Source organism: Micropterus dolomieu, linkage group LG19 (assembly GCF_021292245.1).
Source record: "Micropterus dolomieu isolate WLL.071019.BEF.003 ecotype Adirondacks linkage group LG19, ASM2129224v1, whole genome shotgun sequence".
NCBI classification, from domain to species: Eukaryota; Metazoa; Chordata; class Actinopteri; order Centrarchiformes; family Centrarchidae; genus Micropterus; species Micropterus dolomieu.
The window spans coordinates 5,094,207-5,113,942 of record NC_060168.1 but is presented as its reverse complement, the minus strand read 5'-3'; the positions used below and the strand labels follow the sequence as shown (position 1 = coordinate 5,113,942).

The window sequence follows — 19,736 nt, the reverse complement described above, 5'->3', positions numbered from 1 at the left end:
CTCTCTCCTTCCATCTCTCTCTTTTTCTCTCTGTTCCTCTCTCTCTCTCTCTCTGTTTCTCTCTCTCTCTCTGTTCCTCCCTCTCTCTCTCCCTCTCTCTCCTTCACCCCCAACCGGTCGAGGCAGATGGCCGCCCACCCTGAGCCATGGTTCTGCTCGAGGTTTCTGCCTCTTAAAAGGAAGTTTTTCCTTGCCTCTGTCGCCTAGTGCTTGCTCTTGGTGGGAACTGTTGGGCTTCTGTAAATAACATCACAGAGTATGGTCTAGACCTGCTCTTTTATGAAAAGCGCTGTGAGATAACTGTTGTTGTGATTTGGCGCTATATAAATAAAATTGAATTGAATAGTGTTAATTAAGCACCGATAAACTTCTACAAACACAATTAAAGAATAGTTACATGTATTAGTGGTGTTCAAGTCAGCTGTTCATTTTTTTAAAACTTAATTTAAAGTTAACTTGAATTAGTTTGCTAGCGCCACGGTCCAAATATGGTCACATCTGGTGCCATGCCAAAAATCAACATGGCAGTGGGCAAGCTGCCAAACTCGAGGCTTCAAAACAGTAGACCACGGGCGGCTGTGGCTCAGGAGATAGAGCGGGTTGGCCGTTAATTGGAAGGTCGGTGGTTCAATCTCTGGCTCCCCCAGGCTGCATGTTGAAGTGTCCTTGGGCAAGATACTGAACCCCGAATTGCCCCTGGTGGCTGTTCCACCAGTGTGTGAATGTTAGTTTCTGTTTGAGCACTTAGGCTCAGTGTATGATTCTGTATGAATGGTGAATGCAGATGTAGTGTAAAAGTGCTTTGAGTGGTCGAAAAGACTAGAAAGGCGCTATACAAATACAGAGCATTTACCACAAACCAATGGGTCACGCTGACTTCATCCACTTCTTTTATACAGTCTATATCCCACCGTATTTACTTCCTTACATTACTGCCATTTCCCAGTTCATGCAGTTTGTGCTGTGATTTTTGTGTGTTTATCTACCATCCACGTGCCCATTGGCTTCAGTTCATTTCAGTATGCTATCAAAATCACCTTGCAGAGCCTCGAACTTGCTTGACAGGGCTCTGCAGTGCGAGGATTCTACTTGTACTGTATAAGCCTCTGAAAATAGATACGTGTGAAATGGAAAAATTATTAAGACTACATCCACCACCCCATGCTACTGATCATTCACAACACAGTGGGCCTAGCTATCTGGAAATCCTGCTAGGCCGGTCGCTCTGTGGGCTGCTTGATCAGCCCGTTAAAACACGGACGGGGGACACCGACGCACAAGTATAACTGCATGGCTGCGTGCGCAGCTACACCGTAGGCCACGCACATAGACTCTTCGCAGGAGTAGAGGGCGCGGAGGCCACGCCGTCGATTTGACACAGAAGTATAAATTGCACTTTAGTAGGGACATAATTTTGTTTAGGCTGAGTTGTTAGCTGAGAGCTACTGTTGAAGTCTCTCAAAGTACAGTTCTCTCACTGCCTTACTAAACCTGTACTCTGACTATTTAAACCTGTCCCAGTCTGCAATCTTGAAGGTTTATTCCACTCCCATCCTTTTCCATCCTTATCTATCTTAGTGTAGCTGTGAACCAGGGTTTGTCATTGTTATAACTCACCCTAGTGTGTGATGGTACACAGCAGTCTGTTGGTAGAAGTCCTGAAAACATCCCAGTGAATACAGTCCCAGCATGCACAAGGATCTTCCACAGCTTCACTTTTTTGATATCCCCAACAGGTGAAAGAGTTTTAATGTCTGGCTGTATGCAGGAATCAGGTGGACCATGACGAGTGTCCCAGTGCAGCGCGGGGGACGGCATGATAGGTACTACCGATTGTAGCGTAACAATTATCTAAGGTATTCTCCTCCTCTCGCATTTAATCAGGGACAGACTGGGAATGAAAAATGGCCCTGGATTTTGACCATAAATGTGTATTGACCAAATATGTATTGAGCTAACAGTCGGCTAACTGTTGACGAGGCTTAGTCATTAGTTGGTTTGTCGCAGGAAAAAAAAACTCAACTTCATTCAGGAGCTGTCGAGCCGGCCGATATGAACACCAGAACTAGTGCCGGGCGAGCGGGCAACAGAAACATGCTCAGCATTCTCTAAGTGAACACGGACCGGGACTGAACACAGCCTTCAAGACCGATGGACGCCAGTTTGACGACAGGGAATACAGTACGAGGTGATTTACAGCGGCTCTGACCAAGACTCTGACTCTGCAGGTTCAAGAGATGTGTCAAGCAGGAGGAGGAGGGGTGGGTTCCTTTTTAAGTAACATGTTAAGACCCATTTATACTCCTGCGTAGGGTCTATGAGTGTAGCTACGCACGTAGCCATGCATTTATACTTGTGCGTAGGTGTGTCCGTCATTCTGCAATTACACCCTCAAACGCTAGTAGGCAGTAGCGCTACAGCGTCCACTGTGTTGACTTTTGCCGGTGTTGTATGGTGTCGTGCCAAAAAGTGATGTTTGGTTGGCCTATGTGTAATATCTTTGTTTATATTTGGAAAACGGACTGTAGCCTAATTAAGATGACTTACTGCCAACTTAGATAGAAAATGAAGACAATTTTGTAATTATCCTTATGACTCTGCATTATTTTATTTGCTGAGTAGGCCTACCAACCAATCCACTCTTTTTTACCTGTTAAAATACCTTTAAATGGCCAATACAACTCATAAAATGCAGTATTTCACTTGCCAGAAAATGATTGGAGCCTTTTGTTATTGACTGAAAGGTTATTTCTGCCCTGAAATTAGTTGATTTTATTCAGAAGAGTTATATTTGACTTCCGGTTGGCTCGGAGGCATTGTGAGGCTACCCAGCCGACTAATCGTAGAGCTTAAGGTCCGCGTCCACTCGACGTGTAGTTACATTTTTGACGAGGGGCACGTCAGACGTGCCCCTCGTCCGATTGGACGCAGAAGTATATATTACCCTTTAAAAAGGTGACTTCCATCTCAAACCATTCTTTGATGCCCCCAAAATATCTCTCTAATAAAGTGGGGAATCTGTGTGTGTTTGTATTTCCATTATGTCAGTAACCTTTCATCCAATCAACAAGCGCAGGGAGGCGTCACATCGGCCCCTGTGAAAGCGGACTGCACCAGTATATTTAAATAATAAAATGATTGTGCGACAACTAGTCTGGGGCCACCTTTCTGGAACAGGGCCATCAGAACAGGAAACAACTGTGTGCGTTGACTGAGAGAGGCAGTTATGTAAAATATTTTTGGTCAATACAAGAAGGACGTGTCAGTGAAGTCAGCTGGAAGAACCGTGTGGTAAAGATGATTTCTTACCAGAACAGGAAGCCAGGACACTAGCAGTATGGAGTTGTAGGTTCCTAGTGTTCGGATCAGGACTACAAATCGTTTCACTGTTGCTCCCTGTTCATGAAAATGAATACAAGTTAAAAAATAAACTGGACAATAAATACAGAACTAACGCTCTTTCATAAAAGCAGCAATACCACAGAACACAAAAAGTCCTGCTTTCAAAATATTACTTACTACTGGAAAGGTACAAAAGTATTATCACCAAAATGTACTTAAAGTATCAAAAGTGATCCATTTAGAGTTGATTACTGTAAATACATTTTATTGTTAGATCGTTATTGTTAATGCATTAATTTTTTAATGTTTTAAAGCTTTTTTAATGTTATAGCTGGTCAAGATGGTAGGCTTGGGTGGTATCTATTTCTTTATACCTTCCTGACATTTCACAGGGTATATATGGTATCGGGATGGTTCAGGATTTATCACTTTTCAAACAGTCGATAAATTATAAACAATCCAATCGTTTATGCGACTATCGTCTTGTCCTAAATATTTTTTCCTTTGTTTTTACCGGTGGTCGGTGGAGAAAACGTGTGGTATGTTGAGCTTACAGGGCTGTGAGATGGCCTGACTGCTCAGTCGCAGCCTGATAGTGTTAAGGTCACTGCTGCAGAGGAAATAAAGCCATGAACACCAATATACTCTCTGGAGCTCAGTGTTAGTGTTTACATTACAAGCATAAGAGGTTTGCTCACTGGGAGGAAGAGGTTTTCAGGCCACTGAAAATAAAATTTGATTAACTGCACACCCCTAGCGAGTGGCAGGTGAATGCAGCAGAGCAGAGGAAAAGGTGAGCAGGGAAGTGCAGCAGCAGATTTGGCTGCAGCTGAAGCTCCTGTGTGTGTTGTTTATCGGCTGCTGGAAAAGAGAAGGACAGTGTCGAAGATGTGGAGCTGTGTCTCGCCCGCCTACGTCTAGGGCGTATACTACATCACCTCCATACACTGTAGTTGAGTAATGTTCTTTAGAAATTGCATGTTCATTTTCACCACTAATGGAGAACAGTATGTGACCTGTGTAATGAAGAGGTCCATCCAGGCCAGCAAGTTGATCAGGACCAGACTGAGGACAAACAGATCATTGACCTCCGGCTGGACCGAACGCAGGAAAGTATCCATGGCAGCAAGGGACAGGAACTCCCCGGTACTAAAGAGATGAGAGAAGGAGAAGAGGGGAGGAGGTGGAGTGGAGGAGATGAGAGGAGAACAGGAAGCGGAGTGGAGGAGATGAGGAGAAAAGCAGAAGAAGAGGATTGAAGAGGAAGAGAAGTGGAGAGGTGAGGTGAAGAAATGGAGAGGAGGACGAGATGAGTAAAATACATCTGTATTTGTCTGTATAAAGAATAACCCATTATCATTTCTATAATCAATCCTCACCTGTTGCCATAGCGATAAATGCCCTCAGGCATCTTGAGGATGTAGGCGGGGCTCTGTGTCACACCGATCTCCGATAGGCTGCTGTGATTGTCCCAGTGACGTACGTCCACGAAGATGAACTCGATCCTGCCGGTGAATTTGACGGACAGAGAGGAGAAGAAGGCGGGCGGCTGGGCCAGACGGGCGAACAGAAACATCTTTACCGGGTGGGCCGGGTCAGAGCGCCACTCCTCCACCAGTTGCTCAGACTGACGAAGGGTTTTGATTCGATGAGCCACATGTGAGGTCATCCAGCGGAAGATGTGTTCGGTTTCAATGCGGCGGCCGTTGTATTCTTTCAGCATGACTTTGCCCTTGGATGCTGAAGTCTGAGGAACAGACATAATGAGAGTGGAGCGCTGCCAGCCACGCTTGATACACGACCTGTTGGACAGAACAGAGACCCCCCCATGTCAGTTACAGCAGAAACTGCTCTGCTTCCAGACAGAAAGACATGCCAGGTACTGGATGTTTCGTTTACTGCCCACACTGGAGCTTTTACACAGCCTGTTTAAGGTGGGAATGTTGCGCCGTTATTCTGCCTCGTCGTTCTTTATAAAATGTACGAACACAGAATGGGGGGCCATCGTTGTTCTGCCTTTGAGCCGGCAGCCGAGGTAGTAACAGAGCCGAATCCATTTCTGCATCCAAAGGGTGACGCAGGGTGAGGCAGGGTGTGACGTTTCCATATGTGCGACTGACCACTGGGGATTTGAAAATCATTCTGTGACCAGAATCAGCCTGTTTTCAGCTTAATCGACTGTGATCAGTGACCGATAGATCTCAAATATCAGATCCTGTGCCGGTCAAATTCACAAGCATGCTGCCATGTTTCACCTCATGCACAAAAAACAAGACTTGGCACGCACGTCTTGTTTTTTTATTGTTCGCTATGGTTTGGGGGCGTGGTTGTGGAAAATTGTCTCAATAGCGCCCCCTATAGATTTTTTAAAAAGCAGCTCCTGCCGTACGTTTTACTTAGTGGTAAAACTTGAGAAATCGATGTATCATCTCTAGACCTAAAAATAAGCCTCTTGGAGCCATACCCTAAACCCAACAGGAAGTCAGACATTTTCAATTAATTACAAAAGGTTTTCCCATTTAAAGGCTCCGTACTTTAACAAACTCCTCCTAGAGCTTCAATTCGATCGACTTCAAATGTGGGTAGCACCATCTTAAGAACCTTGAGATGTTAAATTGTGAAGCCTTTTTTGATTGCTCAAACAGCATGTCCACGGCATGGCGTTGAATTTTGATGTTTCGCCATTAAAAAGGAAGTAGCATGTAAATGGACCAGACATGTTCAGATCTGTTCCAAAATTCACATGTCAACCCCTTAGAGACTTGCATGTTGATATCCAGTCATAGTAATAGCGCCACCTACTGGCATCAGGAAAGGACATGTTTCAAACTTTAACTTTAACACACATAACACCTTAGGGACAAAAATGGTCTTAGTGAGACTTTTTAGCTTTCACATGGCTAGGGATGCTGAAAACCTCCGAAAACTTGGCACGCATGTCAGAAGGTGTGTTCTTTGTTATCTAATATGGTTGCACAGCCTGGTTGTGGAAAAATGGCTCAATAGTGCCCCCTAAACAATGTCTAAGAAGCAGCCCCCGCTGTACGTTTTACGTAGCTGTACGAAATAACCCTCTTGGAGCTATACTCTAAACCCAACAGGAAGTCGGCCATTTTGAATTATTTACAAAATTTCAGCCCGTTTACACCCTCCGTACTTTAACAAACACCTCCTAGAGCTTTAACTCAAATGACTTCAAATGTGGGCAGCGCAATCTTAAGAGCCTTTGCGATGTTAAATGGCGAAGCTTTTTTGATTGATCAAACGGCGTGTCCATGGCGTGGCATACAATTGATGTTTCGCCACGAAAAATGGAAGTAGCATGTAAATGGACTAGATATGGATTGTATCTGTCCCAAAATCACATGTCAACCTCTTAGAGCCTTACATGTCAATATCCAGTCATAGTGATAACGCCACTTACTGGTATCAGGAAACGACATGGTTCAAACTTTATCTCTTATGCCCCATTTATTTTTTACCCTTATATCTCCTTAGATTTGGACAAAAAAGGGTTATTTACAAAATATAGGCCTACAGCTTGCACTAACTTTAAATACAGTGTTTTTTGAGCATTTTGCAGAGAAACACAGAGATGTTATCTGGTATTAGTTACAAGACGCAGACAAGGTGGAAATTTACAGAGCCACAGTGAACACACCACTGTAGATGTCACTCACTAACATGTTGGTTTCGATCCACATGCGGCGCACCTGAAAACGGAATCACAGGTGAGTTTATTAAACGGGACTTTATAAAACGTTCTGCTGATGGAGAAAGTGAGCAGAGCAGAGAAGACATAGGCCTACAGGGAGACAGAGAGAAGCGGGACAAGCCACTGTGTCTGTTGTGAGAGACCAGAGGTGCAGGCTAGGTGTGTGCGTGTGTGAATGAGGGAAGAAAAGGAGAGAAGGGAAGCAGATTCCAGTAGCGAATAAACACTAAAATAAGGTGAAAAATCTAAAACCTAGAATAATCTACTATCAATACAATTACGACATACACTGCTGTATAATGGCCAAAAAATGTCCTGGACATCATGATGTCACAGTGACCTTTTAGGAAAAAATGCCATCAATTCCTGAGTTACGGCTAAAAAGAAATCTCATTTAGCATCTGGACATCTGGTCCAGATGCTCACTTCCCAAATGAGCATTATTTGTCACGTGTCAGTGTGTATTTGAAGGCCCTGCTTCCCACCTGTAGTCATTAGAGCAATTGAAGGTTCCAGTTCTGATCCCAAACTGAGACACTTTCTGCACCATCTTCCCCCAGTTTGGCTGACTGAGCAGAGCTTCCCGGTCCTGGCCAATGACCTGCAGGTACACACAGGGACATAAGAGGTCAGACAGGTAATACTCAACAAAGCTGTCGAGGGGCAGGAAATCCCCTCTGACAGTGTGGAAGACTGCTGAAATCACCTTTATGTTGTTTTCAACCGCTAATCAGCTCATTTAATAGCCGTGGGAATCACCAGAGGCCCCACTATACGATATTATGGCAATACTTATGTCACAATACGATATTATTGCGATTTTAAATATAGTGCAATATATTACCTTTTTTCCAACTTCAAATTTTGTAGCCAAAGTAAAACTCTTTTCCTAGTGGATTGAGAAGCAATTGATTTTATTATTATAGTACCAAACAGTAAAATTCTCATGTACAATTCATATGATAAAAGATCGATAATTGACGTCCGTATACCGATACTATATATATATATATATATATATATATATATATATATATATATATATATATATATATATATATTATTGCCACTGAAAATATTGCGATACTATGCTGTATTGATGTTTTCCCCCACCCCGATCATTTATGATCCGCCAGACTGACAAACTGTAAAGAAAGCCCGCTGATGTAGAAGCTTACCCAGTAACAGAGAGACAACGTACACTCATAAAGTGACTGCAGAAACCTGAGTTAGTAAAACCAAGATGTCTGTCCAGCTGTGTCTGCTGGATATGTCGGTCCACCTCCTCTAAACCCCAACTACCTGAGACCATCCTTCAGTCCCTGTGCCAGAGTCTGGCCTGAGAGAAGGCTGTAGGCACAGACTTTCCATGTACAGGTTAAATGGACTGTCTGGCTCACATAGAGATCTTTACCTTGGCATGACCATAAACCACAGAATGCTGCATTTCTCACAGTTCTGCCTTGACTGTTATTTGATAGTAGAACATCTGAAATATACTTCTGGGAGGTTAGTAGGTCTTGCTTATCTAGAGTATCGATTTTCTTGAATCCCTCTGACATATCTCCAGCTGATATTAACATGTGTTCTGTTTCTGGATAATGACATCTAATCATAGGCCTTTGCCGTTTCAGACACGTGAGGTGAGGTGAGGTGCACTGGGCCAGAGACATTTTCAGGGGAAACTTTAAAAATCCTCAGTACAACTCTACAGGGAAAGCCTCTGATGCCAAGTATGGCAATTATCCCGCCCCTCTCGCTAGAAAGCTGTCTGCTTTTAACAGCCGAGGCGGAAACATATTAAGCCAATCATGTGGTTCCACTGATGGAAGGGTCTACTACAAATGCGTCACTACTACCACACATGGTTGTAGAAGTATAACTAGTTGGGAAAATGCTTTTTCAACCTTATTTTGGGGCAAAGTCATCAAACTTTTCAGCAATTCTTTTCAGATTTTACTGCTGATTTTATACATGCAGTTTCTATGTGGATTACTGGGTGCATGTTTCTTTCATTTAATTCAGTAAACCAGAGAACAAATGCTGTACACATCCCGTGTCAATTAGTGACGTTTGACATGTTCTGCAAACAGTCTCACGTTCACTGTGCAGCATTACAGTAGAACTGTCGGGGTGGAACTTGGGAGAAAACACTGTTTCAGTCTGTCAGATTGTGTTGCGCTTCAAATTGGATTGGCTTGAAGCAGTAAAGCTAAGCCTGAAAACTTTGGAGTGATATGTTCCCATAGTAACTTAGGTCTGACCTCTAAACCTCCTTTATGAAAAGAAAGCCTTAAAATAAGCCTGACTTACTGAAATAAGCCAGAGTTAACAGCTAATCTGCCTTTATGAAACACCCCTCAGATCTCAAAATGCTAATTAGGTAGGTGAAACTGGCTAACATCTGATTGCAAGTGTTTTACGAGGAAAGAACATTTCTCAGATCTGATGAATAAACACAATGAGTCTTTCTAACATCTGCCAGCAGCTTCAGAACCGTGACAGGCAGTTGAGTTAAGCTCAGCATGGACAATGACCTCATTTAACCTTGTGATTTGTGTGCATAAAGTGAAAGTAAAAGTGAGAAAAGAGAGCAAGTTCATTTGGTGTCAACATGCATACCTTTATGCATTTTCCAGTTTCTGTCTCCATCCTCGCGGTCACACTGTACAAACTACATTTACACCTGAGGCCTGTTTCGCCACGTCTATACACACAAGCTGCCCCCTGCAACATAACATCAGTCTTCTCGCGTTCACACAGCCCTATGAAATCTGTTTGAATTGTTCCAGATTCTGTTTAGTTTTTCCCAAATTCCATGTTTTTCGTTAAAAATTTTCGGAAATCTGTGTTTTACAATTAAAATACATTTTGGACTCACTCACTCATCGTCAACCACTTATCCTGTGTACGCACTGGACAGGTCGCCAGTCCATCGCAGGGCTTACACATATACAAACAACCACTCGCAATTTTAGAGTCACCGATTAACCTTGCCTGCATGTCTTTGCACATTTGAATATTTCTATATGCATGATACATCAAATTCAGTCATCAATTATTTATGGGGACAATTCAAAATGAAATTCTGGTCAACAGTAGGGGTGGGAGAAAAAAAATCTATTCTTAGATGCATTGCGATGCAGACTTTGATTCAGAAGATTCTGAATCGATTACCAAATTATCTAAATGTTAATTGACGACCTTATGTTCACGGATCACAAAAAGCGGAACTCTCAGAAGTGCGGCGTCTCTCTCTGCTGGCTGCTGTGTGTGTGTGTGTGTGTGTGTGTGTGTGTGTGTGTGTGTGTGTGTGTGTGTGTGTGTGTGTGTGTGTGTGTGTGTGTGTGTGTGTGTGTAGCAGCCTGATGATAAACACTCCTGGGCCCGTTTAATACCGTTTTCCCGTGCCATCAATAAAAACATTAGTTGTCTTATCCCTCGCGTTTCAATTTAAACCAGATTTGACGCACGAGACATAAGGTTACAGTATGGGACCCGCTAACAAAGTAGTGTTAAGTAGTTGCGTGTCATTACTACCTACTTACCACGGTTGGGAAGATCAGGTAGAAGCAAAGACTAAACTGGTGTACAGCTGTGTCCTGTACATATACTGTATGTTACATCCTGATAGACAGAAAAATGTAATTTAACTGAGTCTGAAAGCTGGTTGTTAAATAAAAGGGTGGAGGTAACCAGGAGGAGCTGAGCCTAGAAAAGTAAATTAGGGTGCGACATTTCTTTTGGATTTTAATGTGCAAATTAAATTCTTAGTAATTATCCAGAAATCACTTAGGAAAAAAAAGATGCATCGATAATGGTTGAATCATAATTGAATCGAATCGTGAGGTGCCTAGAGATTCCCACCCAGTTCATGATCTTCTGCAGGACAGCCTCCACATGCTGCTAAACACAGTAATAAGTAGTTCTGAAAGAAGTTACTCTCATGACACAGAGAGCAGAGGACAGAATTAACTTCAAAATGTCCTTTTTGAAGTTAATTCCATTTTTATTATCAAATTCCGCGATTCTGTTGATGTTTTCCATGTTGCAGAAATCACAGGACCCTACAACTGTCAAGGAAACGGTTATATAATTCAGGAAGCTCACTAACAGCAAGGACCCGTCTCTTGTCCATTGGAATACTGACATGCGCTGTGCATCACGTATAAAAAACGTTCAAGGGACTTCAGGTGATGTGATGTTTAGGGAAAGTGAAAGATTTTGGAGCTCCATGTCAACTGTTGAATAATCGAACAATAACGGTGCTTTGGTAGCTGGGGACACACGACTGCTCTGGCGATACACTTTGATATTCTTAAGTCCCTTTCTGAGTTTAAATATGCCTAATAACCCTTTTGATAAGGGAGCTAACAACGACCAAGCTAACTCCACCACCTCAGACAACGCAGCAGTTCTCAGCGCTATTACTTTACTTCAAGCTGACATAACATCTGAGATGGTGACTCTGAAGAATTTAATTCGCACTTCGGTGGATGCTAAAATAGACACTTTACAAACTTGTCTGAAATCCAAAATTAAATAGTTACAGACTGAGATCCATCAGGGCCTTGGCTTGCAGAGTCACAGATAGGAAACCAGAACGAACACTGGGCGGAATGTGAGATTCATCAGCCTGTGTGAAGGAAGAGAGGCAACTCTACCGACCGACTTTATCGCCGACCTGCTCAAAGATGTTTTACAGCTAGAACAGTCTTCACTGCTTGACAGAGCACACCGCTCCCTACAGCCACTCCCTCGACCTAGAGAAAGACCGCATCCCTTCATTCCGAGGTACCAAAATACCTTCTGGATCTCTGTATTTCCACTTGGCAGAACTTCATCGTTTTTTTTGATTGTGACATGAACGTAGACCCAATCCCGGATAAGCGGATGAAGATAGATGGATGGATGGATAGATGTACATAGTGGCATGTGCATGCCACTTTTGGGTTGGATGCAGGGATATAGGGGAAGGGAAATAAAGGGGGATGATTGGCAGGTGGAGGGTGTTAATGCACTGCATAAGCACTGCATTGCCTATTCAACATCTTTCTTTCTTTCATTTTATTTATTGGTTAATTTTTTCTATTTTTCCTTATCCTTCTCTTTGCCTTTCCATTTTTTCTTCTCCTCTGATGGTCATCTGGTCCCTCACTGATGACTCCTCTCTCTCCAACCTTGTCAATAGATGTACAGTATCTCACAAAAGTAAGCATACCCCTCACATCTTTGTAAATATTTGATTATATCTTTTACACCTTATTTTGGGGCAAAGTTGTCAAAATTTTTCAGATTTTACTGCCGATTCTAGTCATGTAATTTTTATGTCCTGGTGACCAGTGAAAGCGTAGTTCTGGCTCCCTCCCCATTCATTTAGATAGGAGCCTGGTCTTGTTAGTCCAAAATAGCTGCCCGGAGGCATTGCCAAGATGGCGGCCGAGTGGCATGACCTATAAGGACTTTGGTGTACAGCTTGTGTAACAGTATAAATTTGCTGTCCCCTCAAAATAACACATCATACAGCCATTAATATCTAAACCGCTGGCAACAAAAGTGAGGACACCACTAACTGAAAATGTCCAAACGTCAAAGTGTCAGTATTTTGTGTGGCCACCATTATTTTCCAGCACTGCCATAACCCTCTTGGGCATGGAGTTCACCAGAGCTTCAGAGGACCAGGACCAGGACACTCCCACCACCATGCTGGACTGCAGGCAAGACACACTTTTCTTTGTACTCCTCACCTGGCTGCCGCCACACACTTTCTTGTGCATCATCTTTAGAAGAGGCTTCCTTCTGGGACGACAGCCATGCAGACATATTTGATGCAGTGTGCGGCGTCTGGTCTGACATTAATGGCAGTGTGATGTGTTATTTTGAGGGGACAAATTTACACTGTTACACAAGCTGCACACACTTCTTTACATTGTAGCAAAGTGTCATTTCTTCAGTGTTGTCACATGAAAAGACAGAATCAAATATTTACACAAATGTCAGGCGTGTACTGACTTTTGTATATTTGTTTAGCTGACACAGCTGCCAAGTGGACTCAACTTGAAAATGAGATGAGATAGAACTTAATTTATCACAAAAGCAGTTTTTGTGCCCCCCTACCAAAAAAAAATACAGGCCTATACATGGCAGCAGATGATATGCAGTGTTGATTAAATATGTATCTGGCACACAACCCGCTAAATTTGGCACAGCTTATTTTTTACAAGCTTGTTTGATTTCATATGAATGAAGGTTTAAGCAGGAAGTTCCACTCCTGAAATCATTGAGGCCATCAGCTGAGAGAAGAGGTATCACTCTGTTTGAGTTGTTGGAACTACAGAAACACACACAGCTGAGTTTTATTTTGTTCTGTCATCAAGTTACTCACAGAATGAACAGCTGACATGAGCTGCTGCTGCCCCTACCTGAATGTTTTGTACAATGCTTTGCTAATAACAAAGAGGGAGGAGAGAGAACACATTCAGTAACTTGTTACCATCAGAGCTGAATCAATCTGTGTATTTGGGTGAACTGGGTGTGACTTATCGGTGCACCCAAATCACTTTTCACATTCACACTCGGGACATCTACTCTATTTCTTGTGTAAATAAATACGATCTGCGTGTGAAAGCGGGGCTCACAGCAGGTCCCTGGCTGACATCCATCAAAATCAGGCCAGTTTAAAGTGAGATATCCAGACCAGAGCGGGTGTTACTGAGAGTGTTTGATTGGAGACAATGTGATATTCCTGCTGTCTGCGGCAGGATGATCCTGCCCACTTAATCTTTACTGCTTTACCATACTGTTACTGAGTGCTTTTACCTGAACTAGCCAGATCCCATCTTTAGTGTCCTCCACCAACTCATAGAAGTGCATCTCTCCACTGAAGTGTGTGGTGCTGGCATCTCCTGCCTCGGTCTGCTCCTTCTCTTTCTTGATGGCTGAATACAGCTCCCCTTGGGTCAGCTCTCCTGTGAGGAAGAAAAAGGGCTAAGGTAATAATATATCTGGGGTTCTCATCTTGCTTCAGGCATTATGGATAAAATCTTTAAACCCTGTGCACAGAATTTAATATCACACTACTGGTTTGTTCAGGAAATTCAAATGAAAAACGATTTCTAGATCCTGGGTGGACTGACACCTAAAGTATGCACCACTAGGGCTGAACAAAAAATCTAATTGTGATTTTTCTGCAAGATATTGCGATTACGATTTGATATGTCATTTTTACAAAGTTTAGCTAAAGTTGAATATTCACTGCCAGTCTATTTTTGACAGAAGCCGCGTCAAGCAGCACTGATCCTCCTTCCAGAAGGATGTCAGACACAGAATGGCATAGAGAATCCGGTCGAGCCTACTTAACCATGGTAGAAGCAATCAAGAAATCAAGGACAACCAAACAAATCAACAAAATCTGAACAAGGCAGCAAAATCAGGCAGGCAAAACGCTCTTATTCTGAAATGCTCCATGTGGGAAAAGTAGCCTGCGGAGAGTGGCGCAAAACCAGCTCACAGAGAGCTGTTAAGAAAGGACAAAGCCGCTGCCAGAGTCTGTTCTGCTGACGCCATTATAATCCATGTTTTGTTCATTCTTTGATTATTTCGTAAAACCAAATAAAAAAAACAAACAAAAACGTTGTTTTCTGGACGTGTCGTGGGGGCTGTAATGTACTGATCAATGTTGCGTAGCTAGTGTGCGAACTATAGCCTACCACAGCCTAGCTTTTGGGGGAGCTCACTCTTTTTTTCGCATCAGGGGTGGTGTGGGGGTTGTTCATCCGTGCCTCAAAGAGAGGACTGACTGTCAAGGTCAAAGTTTATTTATATAGCACGTTTACAAAGAGTCACTACTGCCCCAAAGTGCTGTACAGATACAGAGAACAGCATAAGATAAAAAGCATAATAAATAGCCGAATAAAACCCTTCTAAAACAGAATATGCCAAAAACAATAAAAACAGACAACAGATAAAAACTATACTTAAAGCAATAACAACAATAAAATGTCACAGCTCAGCATGTGTTAAAAGCCAGTGCAAAAAGATGTGTTTTTAAAAGTGATTTAAAGCTCTCAATAGTAGCTGCTCTAATGTTGAGAGGAAGGGAGGTCCAGAGCTTAGGACCTGCTACTGAAAAAGCTCTGTCCCCTCTGGTTTTCAGTCTGGACCTTGGACAGTCTAAAAGCAACTGGTCAGTGGACACTAAGTGCTCTGACTGGAGTGTGCAAAATCAGCATATCAGCTAAATACGATGGTGCCAGCCCATTAAGAGATTTAAAAAAACAATAATATCTTAAAATGGATTCTAAAAATGACAGGCAGCCAGTGGAGAGACGACAGTACAGGGGTGATGTGGTCACTGCGCCTTTTCCCTGTCAGCAGGCGTGCAGCCACATTCTGAACTAATTGTAATCGGCGAACTGAAGACTGATCAAGGCCATAGTACAATGAGTTACAATAGTCCAGGCGATTGTGATCAGGGCATGCACAACTTTTTCCAGTTGGCTAAGGGGCACGTAAGGCTTGACCTTCCCAAGAAGTCTGAACTGAAAGAAGCTTGTTTTTACCACTGAGCTGTGACTGTGACTCTTGCTGTAAAGAAACATTCATAGCTGCAAGCACGTAGGCCTAGTGCTGAATGTGAAATCTGAAGGCATTCTTTATTCCTATTATTATTATTATTATTATTATTATTATATGTAGCCATTTTGATACAATTAATGTAGAGGAGACAAAACAGCCTCTCTACACTGTTTCCATCTGACCTTTATTTTCTTTGTGAGATGGAAGAATTTAGAAAGTTGCGCGGCGCTGCAGAGACCCTCCAGCTGCAGTAGCACATAGATCATGCACAAAATCAGGAGCGTCGGACTTCATCCAGCCAGAGGGAACCATCACTGACCGTCCTGTGCAGTGCATCAGTTCCACTGGAAACACAACCCATAGTAGGTCTACCGGAGAGGGGCACTGGAGCGTACAGGGTAAGGGAGGAGGAGGTCATGGGAGCGACCTGGCGCGCTACGGACGGTTGGTGATCATTCCCTCTGGCTGGATGGAGTCCGACGCTCCTGATTTACGAATGATTATATAATAGAAATGAATGGCAAAAATATTTTCTCAATATTTCCCAAAATATCACTAATCATGTTTTCAGTGAAGCTTATGTCTTATCAAGAGTAGCCAAGCTCCTCATGGCTCCTTGTAGTTCACACCCTGGCCGTAGCCTCGAGAAAAAAACCCTTGATAAACATATTTGGGTATTTTCTTAGATCGCTTAGGTAACCAGCGGCTTCAGATGAGCCCAAAACAAAATGCTAACTGGATGCTGACGTACTTAATCAGTAGTTTACTGGAAAAAGGATAACCCTGAGTGTTTGAGTGGCTCGCAGGCAAAGCCATGCGCAACAATAAGGTGCTGTTTTTGCTCTAGTGAGTTCGAAACCAGCTTGATGTGATCTTGCAAAAAAGTAGTTTACATTTTCTTTAATATCTTTTTTCGTATGTGGCTATGATATAGTGCTCACTTCTGCACATCATATTCACCACAGTCACTATGAGATGCGATGCGACTTGAAAAGAAATATATATGCCTATATGCTTTGTGAGTGTGACCAATTTGGGGATAGAGGCAGAACACAGCTGTTGCAAACAACAGGCACACTTGTACAGCAGCCAGTTAGTTTGCAGCGGCTTTAAATTTCCGTTTTATTTGGCTTTTCCAGCTTGGTTTTGAATCGAAATAATCAAAGAACGAACCACACATGGATTAATCATCCCACGTTTTCCTCTAGTTTCTTTTGTTGTTGTAAAATGCACACGCCCTGTGCGCTGATTGGTGAGGATGACCTTAACAGGAGGCGCATGGCGCTTGCGATTGGCGAGCAGATCTGTCACACAAGGATGGCAACGAAATGAATTTGTAACTGTGTGACTGTTTAAACCCGATCAAATGCGCTGTATAATTACCCTACATTTTAATCGCAGTCTTCACGATTAGATCGTCGCGTTCTTTCAAATCGCAATTTTGATTTAAATGATTAATCATTCAGCCCTATAAGTAGTTTTTGTTGCCTAAACCTAACCAAACTGCGACCGTTTCACAACATTAACCACGTGTTTAATGAAGAAGAAGAAATGTTTACAGGGCTCCAGTACAATACAAAATTCTTTGACTTACTGTGACCTCAATGAACAACTGAGAACACACCGCATGGGAGAACTCCCCCATTGCTGACCAGCAGTACTTGGCTTCCTGGGGATTTGAACCCTTGACCTTGGTATCACAACAATGGGTGACCTACTGCATGGCCATGGTGAGATCTGGTTTCCACCACACACCTTCTCACATATTGACGCAATGACATCACATGGGCCAGATGATCAACTTAAAGCACTTACAACAGTTAAGACGTTGGTGACAAATTCTGAAAAAGTTCAGACATCATTCTGCTGGGTTCCAGTATATTGTTAAATATTGCTGCCTGATGGAACACTGAGCCAAAAAGAAAATGTCTGCAGACAGTACAAGTTACAGCAAGATATTAAATAATAAAAGTGGTCCTGCTGACTGTGGCCCTGACTTGGTATCGGACTGAATCCAGACCATGTGGTATCTCCCAACCCTTCAAGTTTAAATACCCAGAAGGCAAAGGGCTTGCACGGTCCCTGAATATGTGCTCAGCATCAGCCACATGCCAGGCAGCTGAAGGCATGCAAATGAACACTAGTCCTCGACACACTCCCTGAGTGGGTTCCACACCAGCTACAGTATATGTGTTTACGGGTTCTATTTATTGTCTCTTCAGCGGAACCCGAGCCTGCGTCATCAGTGTGATCTGCAAACGGATCTGAATCAGAACTTTGTTAGGTACAAAATACTAACGTTCCAACTAACAGCTGACAGAGACCCCCACGCCCTGACCTTTACCTGACTTCTCCAGCAGCTCGCTGACATCCTTCTTCTCAGCCAGCCCGGAGTATCCCAGCCCTCGACATTCCAGGATGGTCTTCAACTTCTTATAACTGAGAGTGACTGGGTCCACAAGCTGGGTGGCGAACATGCCAGTCTCATACCAGACCACCGCCTCAAAAATCCGCGCTAGCATGAACAACACCATGAAATACAAGAGCAAAAAGAACAGTTTCAGCCACATCTTCTAGTTGCACGAGAGCGCTGCTGGCACGAGACGTTCTTGTCAGTGACCACCGGACAGGCTACACTGGCTTCCACTCGCTTCCCATTAACAGCGGCCGTTAGCGAAATATCAAAAGTGTGTACGTTGGTCAGACCTCCATCTTTGGTCGAGTGGCCGGGAAGATATTCCCAGGCCGTTCACTCCTTTCACCAGCACTTCACGCTCATGAATCCTGCTGACGGTGACAGCTAGCCAGTTAGCTTAGCATCGCAGGTAGGCCTTGGTGATGTAGCAACCAAAACAAATAGGCCTCATCCAGCTAAAGCGTCATCTGCACGCGCTGCTCTTTCCCGCTGACTGTCCTCCGCGCGTGCCCCGGGTTGCTGCGCTGCCCCCAGATGTTCACAACATTAACAATAATGACGGACCCGACTTCTCTGCGATCAGCTGGTGTACACAGAGGAGCCAACGTCACATCCGGCTGCACCTAGCACACGTAAACAAGCTACAAAATAAAAGTCTTAAAAGTCGGCCTGTAAAATAATATACAATCTGGGTAACTGATAAAATGAGAAAACAGTTCACAATGTAGTTACCGAGGGAGGAGTGACCCCTTTAAAGATTGCTTCTAGACGTGTTTTAAGACATAACTTTAAGAATTATGATTTGTGTCTGATATGGTTTCCCTCGTTAAAAATTCTTCCCCTCATTGAAAACCCCAACATCTATCAATGTGCAAATGTTTTTCATTTAAAAAGCTTAACTATTACACAACAAAGGTTTCCACATCACACATGTTAGTTGCATACTGGCCAACTAATCTAGCAGGACTGGCTCCCATTCTAGTCTAAAAATCATCTCATACATCTACCATAGTGGTAACATTTGACATCATTATATACAGTGATGCTCATGTTAACCTAAAAGTGAAATAACTAGCATTTTACAATAAGATAAGAAACCAACGGCCACAGACAGGGCAGGGAAAACACACAGTAGTCAGAGACAAACTGAGACATTGTTAGTTTGGGTCTGCACAACGGATTTGAAGTTACCATAAAGTAAAATATAGAATAAGATCAGCCTTATTTCTACAGTTTTTTCCTAAATTGGTCCTTCCTAAAGTGGCACTAATATGTGTATTTCGATGAGCCTCTTTCACACTTTGTAGCCTTTTTCCTCTGGATCAGTAATTGTTACCTCAGATGGTAACTGGTAAGATCAAGTATTTTCATCACATGCTATCCCTTTTATTCTGCCCTCTGCTTTAAGGGTTATTGTTACGCTTCATTCTTCTTTTGTACCAGTGAAAAACTGTGCATTTTGTCTGTGAGTGACGAATGGCATGGTATTTGCAGATACATTTCATTATTACAGGCTGAACATTATTTTATAGATAACAAAAAATACAGAAACATTGCTTCAATAATGAAAAAACAGAAATAATTGAAAAAAGTCAAAACAACAGGATTTATTTTTCGTGCATTTATTTCTAATGCACAGTTGAACACCGACACATAGTCAGATGGTCCTCAGCAGGAGAATGTATT

The 19,736-nt window shown here is 42.9% G+C and overlaps 1 protein-coding gene across 1 annotated transcript in view; it reads right to left on the bottom strand.

Moving 5' to 3' along the window:
* The window catches only part of rnf103 (ring finger protein 103), a 23,805-nt gene extending 5,151 nt beyond the window's left edge, over nucleotides 1-18,654 (bottom strand). The window contains exons 1-6 of the mRNA XM_046030362.1: nucleotides 17,979-18,654; nucleotides 13,877-14,025; nucleotides 7,543-7,658; nucleotides 4,722-5,144; nucleotides 4,359-4,491; nucleotides 3,310-3,396 (exon numbers count right to left, since the gene is read on the bottom strand). Coding sequence (XP_045886318.1) covers nucleotides 3,310-3,396; nucleotides 4,359-4,491; nucleotides 4,722-5,144; nucleotides 7,543-7,658; nucleotides 13,877-14,025; nucleotides 17,979-18,204 — 1,134 coding nt within the window. The 5' untranslated portion in view covers nucleotides 18,205-18,654. The remainder of the gene's footprint in view (nucleotides 1-3,309; nucleotides 3,397-4,358; nucleotides 4,492-4,721; nucleotides 5,145-7,542; nucleotides 7,659-13,876; nucleotides 14,026-17,978) is intronic.
* Between the last annotated feature and the right edge of the window lie 1,082 nt (nucleotides 18,655-19,736).